Source organism: Apium graveolens, chromosome 9 (assembly GCF_009905375.1).
Source record: "Apium graveolens cultivar Ventura chromosome 9, ASM990537v1, whole genome shotgun sequence".
In the NCBI taxonomy this organism is placed as follows: Eukaryota; Viridiplantae; Streptophyta; class Magnoliopsida; order Apiales; family Apiaceae; genus Apium; species Apium graveolens.
In genome coordinates this window covers 215,370,787-215,387,825 of record NC_133655.1, presented here as the reverse complement: position 1 = coordinate 215,387,825, position 17,039 = coordinate 215,370,787, and the positions used below count along the sequence as shown (strand labels likewise).

At 34.2% G+C, this 17,039-nt stretch overlaps 1 protein-coding gene across 1 annotated transcript; it reads right to left on the bottom strand.

The window, feature by feature from the left end:
• Window positions 1-4,805: 4,805 nt before the first annotated feature.
• On the bottom strand, window positions 4,806-8,582 carry LOC141683186 (uncharacterized). Its single transcript, XM_074487875.1, has 2 exons — window positions 5,548-8,582; window positions 4,806-5,419 (listed from the first exon to the last, which is right to left on the bottom strand). The coding sequence occupies exons 1-2, from the start codon at window positions 8,477-8,479 to the stop codon at window positions 4,905-4,907; spliced, it is 3,447 nt and encodes a 1,148-aa protein (XP_074343976.1). The 5' UTR covers window positions 8,480-8,582; the 3' UTR covers window positions 4,806-4,904.
• Window positions 8,583-17,039: the final 8,457 nt, after the last annotated feature.

Sequence of the window (17,039 nt, the reverse complement as noted above, 5' to 3'; positions counted from 1 at the left end):
AGAGCTCAGTTGGGAGAGGAGGCTGGTCCTTCGGGATCGTAGCAGCAGTAGCAGGACGAAACACAGGGCAATGCTGGTTTGAGTACGACGCATTATAGGCGTCTAGCTAGGAGGATGGATGCGATGCATGACATCCATAGCAGGTTTGCACATGACCTCACCCAGGCGTTGGGGACTGCTTTCAGAGCCACAGGATTTGACATCCAGTGTCCAGTATTCGGTGAGGACTCGGTGTATCCACCTCTAGACATTCCTGACACTCCACCCCTTGAGGGTGATGATTCTGGTTCTGATTAGGTATGCCTGATTTCCTTGCTATTACCTTCACTGAGGACAGTGAATATTTTAAGTTTGGGGGTAGTAGTTAAGGATTTATATGTTTTATGTGAGTCGCATGTAGTTTGCATATTCATGCTAATTTAGTTCATATAGTTGCATATTGCCATGTGTAGTAGTTTTTTTTTTGTAGTTTTTATGATAGTTTGTTCATATAGTTTCATGCATTTGCATAATAACATGATCCCTTAGATGATTTTTCCGATTGATTTGTGATATTGATGCTAGTGTAGTGATGTCGTATTTAGTGATGTTAAGCCTTATCGAGTTGATTTGCATGCTAGAGACAATTGTATTTCACTAAGTCTTATAGGCTGTTTGAGGGCTAGATCATGGTCATGGTTTATGTGTTTGTCGAGGTTTAATCGCATGTTTATATTTAGAATTTAGGATATTCTCTTAATGATAATTAACATGGATATTTAAAAATTGGAGGAAATTGGATTTCATTGCTAGTTGTTGTGGCTAGGTGTCAAATGGCTAGTAGCCAACTCATTTTATATGAGTAGTCTAGGGTTGAACGAGATGGAGCGAAATGCACTCATTCAGAAATTTGAAAAAAGAAAAGAAAAAAAAGAAGAAAAAAGAAAAAAAAGAAAAAATAAATGTGTTTATGCATAATTGATCACGAGTGGGTTCTTTAGTACTCGAGTTATTAAGTTCTTAGGGGACTTTGTGCCTAGTGACCTAAGGCTTTTTATAGTCTGGGATCCGCTAACCTAAAACTCGCTATATGGGTATTATTGTATAAGTATTTTATGGACCTCACTCATTGCACGTTCAAATAAGCATATTTGTATTGTTTTTGTGTTGTTTTTGTGTTGTGAATAAAAGCATAAATACATGTCAAATTCCGATATAAGAATTGAAGTATTATAAGTTATTTTGAGTCTACCTTTTATTCTATTTATAACCTTGCGATTGCTTTGATGAGTAGTGAGTCGTGATTATCGATCTAGTTGCGATAGTATATCTATAAGCAATTGCACACACACACGTTTCTAGCTTGTAAGTTGGTTTGTGGGGTTTGATTGATATTTGTGCGAATATCTGCATTTGTTGAGATGTTGCTTGTTGATTGATTTAGTTATTCTATAGGGATCGTTGCATTCTTATAGTTGCATTCATGTATTTTTATTAATGGTTCTTTGAGCCTGTTTATGCTTGAGGACAAACATTGGTTCAAGTTTGGGGGTATGTTGAGTGGCATTTATGACACTTTATAACGCTCCGTAAAGCTTTGGATTGATATTTTGCACTCAAGTTGTAAGTGTTTTTAACGTGTTTTTGTAGTATTTTTGCATTTCAGGCATTTACCAGGTAACCAAGTGAATTAGCATGGTTTTAGTGCTAATTTGGTGTTAGGATGGTGTCTAGAATAAAAGCTCGTGAAAAGACCAGCTCGAATCAGTAAAAAAAAGAAGAATTCAGAATTTATTCCAGGGAGTCGGCGCGGCCGCGCGCCAGGAGTCCTGAAATGCAGCGCGTCCGCGCTGGTCAAGCGTGCGGCCGCGCCAGGTCGAATTCAGAAAATCCTGTTTCTCATGGAATTTTGATTCAGAAGACTTCTAATCTGCATGGGCTGCTATATATACATAACTTATGCTCGTTTTTTATAACAAGACGTACCAGAGCTTAAGGAGAATGCGTAAGAAGACCGGAGAGCACAAAACAACCAAGGCGAAAAAGATCTAGTTTATTCTTGTGATTCTTTATTTTATGTTGTAACTTGGATGCTAGTTTTCTTATTCGTGAACCTATACTCTTGTTTCGTACTTGGTTTTATTAAGTATAAAGACTACGTTTATTATACCATGTTTTCATTGGAACCCACGTTGATGATGAGTCTGATCATGGGCTAATCGTTATCGTGGGGTTCTAACAGATTTATTTATGGATTTCTTTAGTTAATTTGTTTTGATGTCTTAGTGTGTGGTGATTGTATGATAACCTAGTTTTGGTTGTGCTTATTCGTCTTATGAGCGTCGCGAACTTATAAGATAATGTGTTAATCTTTAAGGAAGCGAAAGTGAATTTACGGGTTTAGAACTTGCCATGCTAGCATAGGTTCATGTGTTATTGTTATGCATGATCCGTAGGTAATTTTAACCATCTTACTTACCCTATGTAATCACGGGGGATAACTTGTGCATTAAACCGTTACGTTGTCAAATTCTATAGACATATAGGGTCTCAATATAATTGATGTCTATTCAGCTTCTATCTCTTTTGTGGATGTCTGGTAGTATGGTATTCGTACAACGAAAGTTGGCGTTTATCAGTTTCGTGTTATCTGATTAGTGTTATCACCATTACATGCTAAGGTTAAGAACGAAAAGGCTATTGAATGAAGTATTTAATGAAGTTAGAATCTCATGTTTGTGTCATATATTAATCAATTCTCTTTAATCTCTTAGTTTATGTTTCTTAGTATAATCTGTTTGTTAATCTTAGTATAAACAACCACAAATTGTTACTCGTCTTAGCATTGGATAATAACCATAGTTAATCTTAGTATAAACAACCACAAATTGTTACTCGTCTTAGCATTGGATAATAACCATACTAGCGTTGCATAAATACATTGATTGAAATTAACCTAAACCTATCCATGTGGGAACGAACTAGAACTTATTCTATATTACTTGCGATCACGTATAATTGTGTGAATATTAGCGTGTGTTTTAGCCCTAACATATACCACATAATTAAATCTCGCATTATAATTTATTTGGCCTGGTATTAGGTATCCACTTATTAGGTCCATACAATAAATAAAAATCTAATTGGATTTCTTATTTAATCACTTAATTTAACTCAATATAATAAATAACAAATATAATTGATATATTTATATGTAACTCATAAAATAATAATAATTATTAAAATAATAATAATAGATATTGGTCCGAGGAATGTTAGTGATGAGCCTGACGGGGGGGGGGGGGGGCCGAACCAGAGCGCCAAGGGAAATCCACAAGCACAAAATTTGCTGATCAATGTAGCAAGGCAAAAGAACAGTGTGTAATAGGGGTGTACACGGATCGGGTTGGGCGGGTTGGGAGAATTTAGCAACCCAACTCAATTAATTCGGGTTTTTAAAATTTCAACCCAATCCAAACCGTTTAAATTTGTAACCCAAATCAATTTGTATACTTCGGTTTGGTTCGGTTTGGATCGGTTTGATCGGTTTATTAAATATACAAAATTAATATAAAAAATTATAATAAAACATAAGGTTTTAAAATTTAAAACACTTGAAAATAGTTCAAAACAATATTACAATCCTCCATATTGAATAGTCTTAAACATCTAATTTTCGACATCAAAAGTACTAACAATATTGCTTACGCTTTATATATTGGAATGAATCATAAATGCAAAAAATATAACACTAATCAAACATCTTACGAAATGAACTATGAACACGGAAGTTATAAGTTACATTTAGAGTTAGAGATATATGGATGTATGTAAATGGCCTAAACATAATTTTGGATTAACTTATTAGCATGTACATATATATTTCAATCGGGTTGGGTTGGATTGGTTTAAAATTATCGAAAACCATATCCAACCCAATTAAATCGGGTTGACATTTTTTCAACCCAACTATATATCGGGTTGAAAAAAATCGGTTTGGTTCGGCCGAAATAGGGTCGGTTCGGTTTGGATTGGTCGGGTTGGCCAAACCGTGTACACCCCTAGTGTGTAGTGTGTAGTGCACAAATAATCTTCATTTCATTTCCCTAAATAACTTCATTCTAGAATTGTATGTTCGGACAATAAAAATAATTACTACAGGGAAAATATTGTATGTCAATTTGTTATCATAAAAAAAATATAAAAAAAAGGCGTGGAAAGTTTTTTTTTTAATAGGAACGCCATCTTTCAAATTTTTTAAGTATTTCTCAAAAAATAATTCTTCCTTTGATAGATATTTTATATTTTTAAATCAAAAAATGTAGATGGCATGTATCCCAAACAAACAAAACAACGAAACCTATACTGGAAATTCTAATAAACATCAAGAAATTCTTAGGATATTGTTGATTATGCATGCTTAAAGTCTCCATTTCCCTTATATAATGGACAACTTTTGTTAAAAAAACATAAATATAATTTTAAAATATCATGATGAAATGGTGCTTGATGTTTTCTCTGGGAAATTAAAAAAAGAAAAAAAACACGACAGACTGTTGTCCATTAAGTTGCTGTGTTTCTGTGACATCAGTTATTCAGTACTACTTATTATCATCCCTGAATTTATGCAAAGATGATCCTTTGTAATAGTTGGTATTATTTCCTTTGGTGGATCCTACTCTATATAATTGTAATCTAGCTCTAGACATGTTTCTGAAAAACTGGAGAGTGTAGACAAAAGCTTGACTTGTGAATGCAACATAAAAGATATATATCATCTGTAATTAACTATTAAATACTGTTTAACTTCTTCTTTTTACATCATACTAACAACACAGTACACATTTGAAAACCGAAAAAACACAATACTTGGGTAACAAACTTTAGTAAAAACTAGCTTGACCATGCCTAGTAATTTATTATGATCACTTGAATCCCATCTTGACATTGGATGAAGATGAGTAGAGCAATGAGGATGCTGAGAAGCTTGTGTTATTGCTTGTGTGATACAAACTTCTCACTGCTTTTGTGGAGGAAGAAGCTGATAATCCTTGACTGTTTTTATTTTCTTTAACATCTGTTGCTGGAGAACCTTTGAGTAGTGCATCCACCTTTGCGTACTCCTCTCGTTCGTGTTTGATTTCCTTAAGCATTGCTGCTACATCTTTCATGTTAGGCCTTTCATCAGGAGTGGCATTTACACATAACAAGGCAATGCCTAAAGCTTGCATCATTTCATCGAGATCTGATTCAGAGCTGGATAGCAAGCCTGGAGCTAGAACTTCGGCCCCTCCTCTTTTTTGCCTTACCCAATCCACTACATGGAGTCCATCTGGTATTGTCGGATCGATTGGCTGCTTTCCTGTCAAGACTTCCAGTACAACTACACCATAGCTATACACATCACTTTTCTCTGTTATCTTCATCATATAACCATATTCTGACATTGGCGATACGGAAACTAATTAGTACATTAAAATTACTATGGTAGAATAAAATGATGGAATACATTACAAAAAATAAAATCATAGACGCGAGTGTTTTAATATTAATGTAAAATGTATATACCAGGAGCAATATATCCGTAGGAACCTGCAACAGTGTTGGAGGATCGAGCAAAATCTCCATCATCTACAAGCTTGGCGAGGCCAAAATCTGCAATGTAAGGCTCGTACTCAAGACCAATAAGGATGTTATTAGCCTTGATGTCTCTATGAACAATGGGAGGGACACAATCATGATGTAAATATGCAAGGCCTTCTGCTGATCCTAATAGAATTCGGTATCTCAATTCCCACTCCAATGAGTTTCCATTCTTCTCATGTAGAAGACCTCCTAAGCTTCCATTAGGCATATAATCATACATGAGCAATCTTGTGTTTCGATTCCAACAACAGCCCAAGAACCTAACAATGTTCTTATGTCGTATAGTACCAAGTGTTTTTACCTCTGCTGAGAACGAATCCCTGACTGCACATTTTTCTTCGTAGCAGCCATTTGCAGCAGCAACTGTTGATGGCCATAGTTTTTTGACTGCTATAACCTCGCCAGTGTTCACCTCTGCGCGATAAACAACTCCTGAACAACCTTTTCCAATCGCATTGGAATCCACTAAGCATCTCAAAATTTGCTCCACTGAAAAATTTAGCTTCTGGAATGGAGTGAATTGCCAAGGCCATGAGTCTCCCATTTCCGAATCATCATCTCCATTGATACTTCTGCGTGCTTGTATTACAGCAAAGGCACCCATGACCACCATTGCTATTGTCAAGGTGACTAGCAATGCAATTGCTACTTTAATTGTCTTTGAAGTCCTCACATGGTTTTTGTCCTGTCCCATTCCTTTTCCATCAACACTGCTTGAAAAACATGAATCCCGTCCAGATAAACATAATTCTTCATTTCCAGCTAGGTCTGTTGATGATAACTGCCGAAAGAGTTTATTGTCAGGAAGAAAACCAGTGAAGTTGTTGAAGGATATATTAAGAGACACAAGATTCTCCGACCCTGAAAGTGGACTTAGATTTCCCTCAAGCTTGTTGTGTGACAAGTCAAGTATGGAAAGTTTGTTAAGTGCATAAAACTGAGATGGAATTGGCCCACTTAGTCTGTTGCAACTAAGATTTAGCGCGATCTCAAGTGCCTCTATTTTTCCCAACTCAAGTGGAATATTTCCCCCTAACTCATTGCTGCTAAGATCAAGCAGCTGCAGACTTGAACAAAGTCCAATAGAGGAAGGTATGGATCCTGACAACAAATTCTTGCTAAGAATGAGCTTGTTTAAGGATACCAGGCGGCCAAAACTTGCTGGGATAGGACCTGCAAATTGATTACTCGAAACATCCAAAACTTGGAGACCAGATAGAGATGACAAGGAATTAGGCAAGTGACCTTCTAGTGCATTGTTGCTAAGGTCCACCATTTGCAACTCCGTGCAACTTTCAATCTCATCAGGAACAGACCCTGTGATATGGTTCCCCGAAAAATCAAGAAAATTCAAGCTCTTAAGACCTCCAATCTCTCTAGGAATTTCCCCTGTTATCCTATTATCCCCAAGCCTAAGCCTTACCAAACTAGTAGCATTTCCAATTTCTTTTGGTATAGAACCCGAAATATCATTAGAAATCAACAACAACTTATTCAAATTTCGCAATTCAAACAAACCTGAAGGCAGAGTCCCAGTTAACGAATTATGAGACAAATCCAATGCTTGTAGGCCACTACAAAATCCCAAACTTAAAGGTATGCTACCTTCAAGCTGATTCTGCCAAGCAAAAAACACTTGAAGATTTCTCAACTTCCCAATCTCAGGAGGAATCAACCCTGAAATTTGATTAGTATCAAGCTGTAACTGAACAAGACTTGTAGCATTGGCAAGACTCGAAGGAATCGAACCCGAAATATTGTTATTACTAAGCATTAGCTCCTCTAACTCACTTAGTCCACCAAATGACAATGGTATAACCCCAGATAAAGAATTCAAAGAAAGATCAATCATATTCAACTTTTTACAACTTCCAATCTCTTCAGGGACTAATCCAATTAAATTATTTTGCCATAACAATATTTTTTCGAGTTTTCGAAGATTTCCAAGCTCAGCAGGAATTGAACCAGACAGACTATTTTCATATAAATACAAGTTGACAAGCTCAGAACAGTTACCTAACTCATCTGGTATTTCCCCTGAGAGCATAGTAGTGTAAATTGACAATGTCTGAAGCTTCTTCAACCTCCCAAATGATCTCGGAATCGACCCGAAAATCCTCGTGTCAGCAAGGCCTAAAACAGTCAAATTACCACAGTTTCCAAGCTCCTCCGGTAACTCTCCGGTTATATCTTTGTTTCCACCGGCACGGAGACTTTCGAGACTTGATAAACTTCCTAGCTCTGCAGGTATGTTCCCCGAGAGACGGTTATCGAATAACAAAAGATTTTTCAAGCTTGTACAGTTGCTTAACTCAAATGGGATTTTTCCGGTGAGTTGGTTTGAGTTTAAGACCAAATCTTGAAGATTTTGAAGTTTTCCAATGGTTGCCGGAATGGAGCCCACAAGACTATTTGAACTGAGGTCAAGAAAAGTGAGTGCGGAGCAGTCACCGAGCTCCGGTGGGATAGTACTGGAGACATTTGCATCAGAAATGACAAGTTTTGTAAGAAACTTAAAAGATGATATGTTTGATGGTAATGAAGTGAACTTAAGTGGAACAGATTGTATTACAATTTCTGAAACATGATTTTGTGTATTGCATGTAATATAATCCCATTTGCATGGATTTTGATCTAGAATGTTCCACGTAGAGAAAAAAGGTGGTGGAGTTGAAGAAGTAGAGTGTATCCATGAGTGAAGTGCGGTGACTTCTTGGTTGTTTCCGGCGGCGGATGAAAGGAGGAGGAAGAGGGTGGTGAGCAGAAGCTGAGATAATGGTTGAAAAAGGGTAGTGGTAGATTTGAAGATTAATGGGAAATGGTGGGAAGGATTCGAGGTAGCCATGGAAGACATTTGCCTCAATTTCCAAAACTTTCTTGTTCTTGGGTTTGCATAACAAAATATTTGGGGTTTGGTGTTTGAATATGTTTTGTTTATGTTCTCTCTGGTCTTTTCTTGGTTTGGAGTTGATACAATTATAGTACTAATACAAATATTTACAGACTACAGTTGTTAATAGTAGAAGGTGGTTAGGGTTTTTAAAAAATGGTAAATGTAAAGACTTTAAAGAATGGTATAGGCAAGAAAGGAATACCTAGAGATTAGCAAACTTCACCACCACCCCCCACCAGCCCACCTCCACCACTCTCACCTTGGATTCATGCCTCGTTGTGTGTGTACTCCTATAGTTTAGTGTACATTGTACATGTAATTATATACACACACATTGTCTTGATTAAAATAAGAGGGGATGGTCAGATTGATAAATTTGGTCACGCGCAGAGAGGAGATGAAAATACATTGTCTAGCTTGGTAGGATTAGTAGCATGCAATAGTAGTTTTCTTGAACTTTTAAATGTTGGTTATGCTCGAATGATTTGGGTCTTATGGTTTATTTGAAGGGTTTAAGGCTTGGTGTTTACTCTATCAGTAAAACATCAAACCCTAAACACACATGTTAGAAGTATTAGGCTTGTCAATTACTCAAGTATGGCTTATGTTAAATTTGTTATGTAGATCACACATGCCTCCATGCTCTGCCATCCTTTGTACATACATTCATGTTCAACTGTCATATCATACACCAGTGCATTCGACTGCTTGCTAAGCTAAATCAGACCAAAATTATTCACTAAAATACGTCTCAAAATAATAAGACCGAGACAAGTGCTTGTAGTAGTCCATTTCTTGATTTCTTTAAATAAAATTAATGTTAGTTTAATTATAAAAAAGTAACTTATAAACATAAGATATATGGTTTTAAAATTCAATTTACAACATAAATAGTTATCATAATAATGTCTTTAGAATTGAAGTATAATTGTTATTACCCCTACTAAGAATGAATTAGGTTTAGAGCGCGTCAGGATTTGCAAATGTGGTTAATTAAAGAATTTGATTGTTGTGTGAAATTGTAGGCTTGTGACAAAAGAAAAAAAAAAGTAAATGGGAAGAGCATCCATTGGAATGCGGGATAGACCCAGATGGCCATTAGATCCAATGATACTGTGTTTTTATTATTTCCATTGCACTTAACAATCCTTTCATATTTTAATACCTACCAATTTATAAAATCATATTTACTCGGCAAAATTAAGACTTTATAAAGAGAGAATCCTGTTTTGACATTTTTAATGTTTAAATGGAGAAAAGCCTGATGCAGTGGCACGAATATAGAGTAAGAGCTACTACTGCTGTATCTACATTATGGGAGTCACCATGAGACTAATTACCACTCCGCATGATGTTTTACTTTTTTAATTTCAACTATTCTGTTTGCTAATTTCACTTTCTCCCTTCATACTTCAACTACTCTACTCAGGATCAGGATGAGTTGTATGAATTTCTGGACTTCATCAACTACTCTGAGAAGATTAACTTGGCAAGAAATATTTGAGAAGGGAATGGTTTTTTCTGTTTAATTTTGTGATAAGAGCTTTCACATACAGAAAATCAGGATTTGACAACATTTTTAGTATTATTCAGAAGCCGGTCTACTCAATGCACTACAAGGAAAACAAGCTTCAACAACGGTTTATGTCCGTTGTCTGATACCCTATTTTTCCGTTGACTATTGAGCCGCCGTCTGTTAGTTGGATCAGACAACGGCTAAAAAACATTGTCTGAGATTATACAGACAATGATTATGGATTAAGCCCGTTGTATTACATCCAGAAAAGACAACGTTTTTTGCTTGTTTTCGTCGTAACAAGCGACATTACTCAAGGGTTCTCACAAACTCAGAAAACCGTTGTGTAAGGTATAACATTAAAACCAATCCTACAACACTTATTGTTGTATAAACGTTGTTGTGTATTCAGATAGACAACAAAAATGAAATTGAGCTCGTAGAACTCTTGTAATAAATTTCTACACACAACAGTTTTGAATTTTAATGTATGGCATGATCAGATACATACAACTGTTTATTTGTCCAAACATATTGCATGAATACCTTTGATACAATATCTTAATATTATATAGACAATGGTTTACTAGTGTTGTGAAAGTTAATTTTGTACCAAAGTTTTATGTTCGAATGCATTGTTTTAGTATTAAAGACATGATATTTTAATGAAGCTTGGCTGTTAAAAGTGTTGTCTTACTCAAAATATAACAAGTAATCAAATGAAGGTAACTTTACAAATCTGAACAAATACAATAACCAATAGAACAAAGAAGGAAAGAAAAGAGACCAACGTATATGCATAAAAATTACTACACTTCATCTTGAATAAATATAATTTCAGCTTTGGAAGAAGCTCTTCAAAATCGCAGCAATTCTATTACCACGTTCAATTTTCCGTAGGAAACATATATCTTAGGTAAAACGCTCATCACCCAAGCACCGGAGAATTTTTAAGCAAAAATTTGAGGAATTCCATCTCATGTGGCACACCAGATAAATCTGAAATCTTCACCGTTTTACGATTTTTTAATGTGCAACCAGTAGGGCAATCTGTCTCCCAAAAATTTATATCAGTTGCCTTTGATGCAGCGATTGCATTCGATGAACTGTACATAATTGAAAGGGATGTAACATAATTATAAGCAATTAAATAAACAAGCACAAAGAGGTTGAATAACATTAGAGTTTAACTTACTGAAATTTGAAGTTCTTGTAAGTTTGGAGAGCTCAAAATCAAGCGAAGAACAACCAATATTCCTTTTACGTCTTCAAAGCTTACTTGATACAGTTGAATTAGCTTCAGATGGTCATAAGTTAATGGAACTTTCCCGAGTTCATATCCTATACTCATATACTGAACAAAGAGGGTAAACAAAAACAATGGTGAGTGTACAATAACATGTTTCCAATCTAATAAATCCAAAAGAAACTTTAATCAGCTTACCTTTGTAAAGTAGATTTTCCCAGTGACATTCTCAAGACATGGTACACCACCAAAAAACTTGTCAAAGTTGCAACCTGAACTTTTCTCAAAGGGCTCTGTCTTATCTCCAGTCATGTACATAGCAACAGAAACAACAATTAGAAGGTGAACACAATGAGTGCCCCAAAACATAAGGATTAGCCGGCAGTTGAGCAGACAGGAATGTTACTGAGTGTCCACACATGCCATCATGTTACTGTTATCATATTATCACCTCATGTGCTTCTGCTACTTGTATTTAATTATTTAACACCACTCAAATTCAGCTCTTAATTTATGATTACCTCATTAAACTTGGTTAAGTATAGTTGTTCAGACTTGTAGCCTATAGTTGACAAATTGTAACTTCCAAAAACTGCACGACTTCTGGGATTGCATCTTCTATAATTTATACACAATATAAAACAATGGTCAAAACAATTCTCTGTGCTCAAATTTTGAACATTCTGTAAATTGGTAGTGTTATGACCCACTTTCTGCAACAAGATACAACAAAAACATTAAGACATAACGGGATAAGAAACTGGTCGACAGGATGAAACTGGACGATGGTGAAGTGGACATGAACAACTCTAGTAGTTAGAGGATAAGCACGAAGACTTACACCTGTAACAACCACGATTCTGTTAAGTGGTAGTGTTATCATCTAAGGATATTTTTGCATCACCAATCTCTCGTGTTCTTTTTAATTTCATTGTTATTTCGTTATTGTTTAGTTAAGAATATAATCACCCAAACCTTAGCCTTTAGCCTACAAATTTTGATTAAAATCTCACTTGCCTTTTAAATTGTATAAGGACCCAATGGAAATAGAAGAAATAGTTCAAGCAGTCCTTTTGCTTGAAGTAGTTCTGCAAAGGTCTGTCTAACAATTCAACAAGCCTCAACCATAAACAATATTACATTAACTTTTATTCATCTTTTAAAATCATAACCAATACCTTAAATTGAATATTGAGAACCAAAAGTACTTAACTAAAAAAGCTATCCTTCATTACTTTGCAATCCTTCACAGAAAAGGTTGTACTTTCTTCTTGAGCTTCAATTTTTCCCTCAACATATTCAATATATTGTTTTTACAGATTACAGGACAAGTAAAAATGTAGATAAAATCAGCTTCTTCCAATTCCTTACTAATATTATAGGCAATGCAAATAAAAATATATGTCAAATTAAAAAAAATTACTTGTACACACAAAGAACTAAAATCAGCACAAAATAAGAACTAAAATGAGGGAGGGAGAGAGAGAGAGAGAGAGAGAGAGAGAGAGAGAGAGAGAGAGAGAGAGAGAGAAACCTCAAAATTAACGACAAGCCCCTTCCGTTGAATCCACAAATAAGCCCTAAAGCCCTAGTTTTGGACACGAATTAAAACCCCAAATTGAAGTCGAATTGAAACCCTAAATGGAATCATAATTAAAGCCTCCATTAAAGAAACATACAAATCAATCAATGGAGGCTCAATTCAAAGAAAATATTTATGTATGTACAGATTTTTCATAACTAGGAGAGTAGAGGGGGAGAAAGAGAGGGAGAGAGAAGGGGAGAGAGAAGAAAGAAAGAGAGAATGAAAATATATCAGATCTGTAAAGGAATTTAGAGTGCACACTTTGTCAAGGCGGGGTTTTTTGGAAAAAATGGACAGAGCGGCCTATTTGCCGCTTCAATTTTCATGTATATTGTATACATCTCATATTTTAATAAAAAATATATTAAAATATAAGTAGATTAACTATAGACAATTATTATATATATATTTGTATATTTATTATCCTCACATTCGAGATGAATTTGAAAAATTCATTTAAAAAATTTATCCTCACATTCGTTTGGATCGTCGAAAAAATCATTTTAAAAATTAATCTTGTAAATCGGGAACGAGTCTCGTTGTCGGGAGGGGTACTTTTACTGTTTTTTTCTAATCCTGACGTGCAAGATGAATTTTAAATTTTTTAATAATTTTTTCTTATGACTAAAATTGATATATCTTAACATCCGTACGGTTGGATCGTCGAAAAATCATTTTAAAAAATTAATCCTGTAAATCGGGAACGAGTCTCGGTGTCGGGAGGGGTACTTTTACTGGATTTTTCTAATCCTGGCGTGCAAGACGAATTTCAAATTTTTTAATAATTTTTTCTTATGACTAAAATCGATATATCTTAACATCCGTACGGTTGGATCATCGAAAAATCATTTTAAAAAATTAATCCTGTAAATCGGGAACGAGTCTCGGTGTCGGGAGGGGTACTTTTACCTGATTTTTCTAATCCTGGCATGCAAAATGAATTTCAAATTTTTTAATAATTTTTTCTTATGACTAAAATCGATATATCTTAACATCCGTACGGTTGGATCGTCGAAAAATCATTTTAAAAAATTAATCTTGTAAATCGGAAACGAGTCTCGGTGTCGGGAGGGGTACTTTTACCAGATTTTTCTAATCCTGGCATGCAAAATGAATTTCAAATTTTTTAATAATTTTTTTTTATGACTAAAATCGATATATCTTAACATCCGTACGGTTGGATCGTCGAAAAATCATTTTAAAAAATTAATCCTGTAAATCGGGAACGAGTCTCGGTGTCGGGAGGGGTACTTTTACTGGATTTTTCTAATCCTGATGTGCAAGACGAATTTCAAATTTTTTAATAATTTTTTCTTATGACTAAAATCGATATATCTTAACATCCGTACGGTTGGATCGTCGAAAAATCATTTTAAAAAATTAATCCTGTAAATCGGGAACGAGTCTCGTTGTCGGGAGGGGTACTTTTACCAGATTTTTCTAATCCTGGCATGCAAGACGAATTTCAAATTTTTTAATAATTTTTTCTTATGACTAAAATCGATATATCTTAACATCCGTACGGTTGGATCGTCGAAAAATCATTTTAAAAAATTAATCCTATAAATCGGGAACGAGTCTCGGTGTCGTGAGGGGTACTTTTACTAGATTTTTCTAATCCTGGCATGCAAAATGAATTTCAAATTTTTTAATAATTTTTTCTTATGACTAAAATCGATATATCTTAACATCCGTACGGTTGGATCGTCGAAAAATCATTTTAAAAAATTAATCCTGTAAATCGGGAACGAGTCTCGGTGTCGGGAGGGGTACTTTTACTGGATTTTTCTAATCCTGATGTGCAAGACGAATTTCAAATTTTTTAATAATTTTTTCTTATGACTAAAATCGATATATCTTAACATCCGTACGGTTGGATCGTCGAAAAATCATTTTAAAAAATTAATCCTGTAAATCGGGAACGAGTCTCGTTGTCGGGAGGGGTACTTTTACCAGATTTTTCTAATCCTGGCATGCAATACGAATTTCAAATTTTTTAATAATTTTTTCTTATGACTAAAATCGATATATCTTAACATCCGTACGGTTGGATCGTCGAAAAATCATTTTAAAAAATTAATCCTGTAAATCGGGAACGAGTCTCGGTGTCGGGAGGGGTACTTTTACTGGATTTTTCTAATCCTGATGTGCAAGACGAATTTCAAATTTTTTAATAATTTTTTCTTATGACTAAAATCGATATATCTTAACATCCGTACGGTTGGATCGTCGAAAAATCATTTTAAAAAATTAATCCTGTAAATCGGGAACGAGTCTCGTTGTCGGGAGGGGTACTTTTACCAGATTTTTCTAATCCTGGCATGCAAGACGAATTTCAAATTTTTTAATAATTTTTTCTTATGACTAAAATCGATATATCTTAACATCCGTACGGTTGGATCGTCGAAAAATCATTTTAAAAAATTAATCCTGTAAATCGGGAACGAGTCTCGGTGTCGTGAGGGGTACTTTTACCAGATTTTTCTAATCCTGGCATGCAAAATGAATTTCAAATTTTTTAATAATTTTTTCTTATGACTAAAATCGATATATCTTAACATCCGTACGGTTGGATCGTCGAAAAATCATTTTAAAAAATTAATCCTGTAAATCGGGAACGAGTCTCGTTGTCGGGAGGGGTACTTTTACCAGATTTTTCTAATCCTGGCATGCAAAATGAATTTCAAATTTTTTAATAATTTTTTCTTATGACTAAAATCGATATATCTTAACATCCGTACGGTTGGATCGTCGAAAAATCATTTTAAAAAATTAATCCTGTAAATCGGGAACGAGTCTCGTTGTCGGGAGGGGTACTTTTACCAGATTTTTCTAATCCTGGCATGCAAAATGAATTTCAAATTTTTTAATAATTTTTTCTTATGACTAAAATCGATATATCTTAACATCCGTACGGTTGGATCGTCGAAAAATCATTTTAAAAAATTAATCCTGTAAATCGGGAACGAGTCTCGTTGTCGGGAGGGGTACTTTTACCAGATTTTTCTAATCCTGGCATGCAAGACGAATTTCAAATTTTTTAATAATTTTTTCTTATGATTAAAATTGATATATCTTAACATCCGTATGGTTGGATCGTCGATAAAATCATTTTAAAAATTAATCATGTAAATCGGGAACGAGTCTCGTTGTCGGGAGGGGTATTTTTTTTAATATTTAGGAACTACCACTTTAATTACATTTTCGGTATAATTTCAAGCAAGATATATTTGAAAATTTTAAAATATTTTTTAAGTGAATAAAAACAATATATATTAACTTCAACAGTTTAAGGAATATATATTAATAAAGTCAAAAAAATATATGGCATTAAAAATAATTGTCTGAAATTTAAAATGTGTTGTCTTAACAAAAGTCATACAACAGTTTTTAATATAAAACAATTGTCGGATGTAATATCAACCAAATAAATAATGCCAAATTCATACAACGGTTTATAACCAAAAAAGGTTATTTAAAAACAATGTCAATAACGGTTTTCAAGAAAAAAACCGTTGTTGAATCACACAATGGTATTTTCAAAAAGCCTGTTGTACATAGTTTTATACGACAACGTCTGAGAAAGAAAACCGTTGTAAAAATGTGCCCATTTTTTAGCTTATTTATTCATAAATATTTATTATTTAACGTTATTAACGATCTGATACACGTTATCGGTATTATGTTATTAGTAGGTTGTAATTATTAGGTATATTTGAAATCTTAATACACACAAATTAATTTAGTGTAAGTTATTGGTTACTCGTATAAATTAATTAACGGTGGCATATAAATTTTTCGAAAAAAATTTAAAACTAGTAAAAATATAGACAACGTTTTTTTCTAAAATCATGTTGTGGTAAGTTACTTTACATAAGTGTTTTTTAGGAAATGTCGTTGTTGGAATTCTACAACAGTTTTTTCTTTAAGATTGTTGTAGTATTACATATTTTACAACAGATTATAAATATCGATAACGGTTGTCTAACTGTTACAAGTGTTTTATTTTAAAAATACTTGTACAAGGTAGATTAATATAACGTGCTTTTTTGAAAAACACTTGTTTGGATTGAACAATTAACAATGTAAACTTGAAGCACTTGTGATTAATTTTTTATTAATTATAAAGTAGATAATTAAACTATTTTGTAATATAAAATTTAAATATTTAATC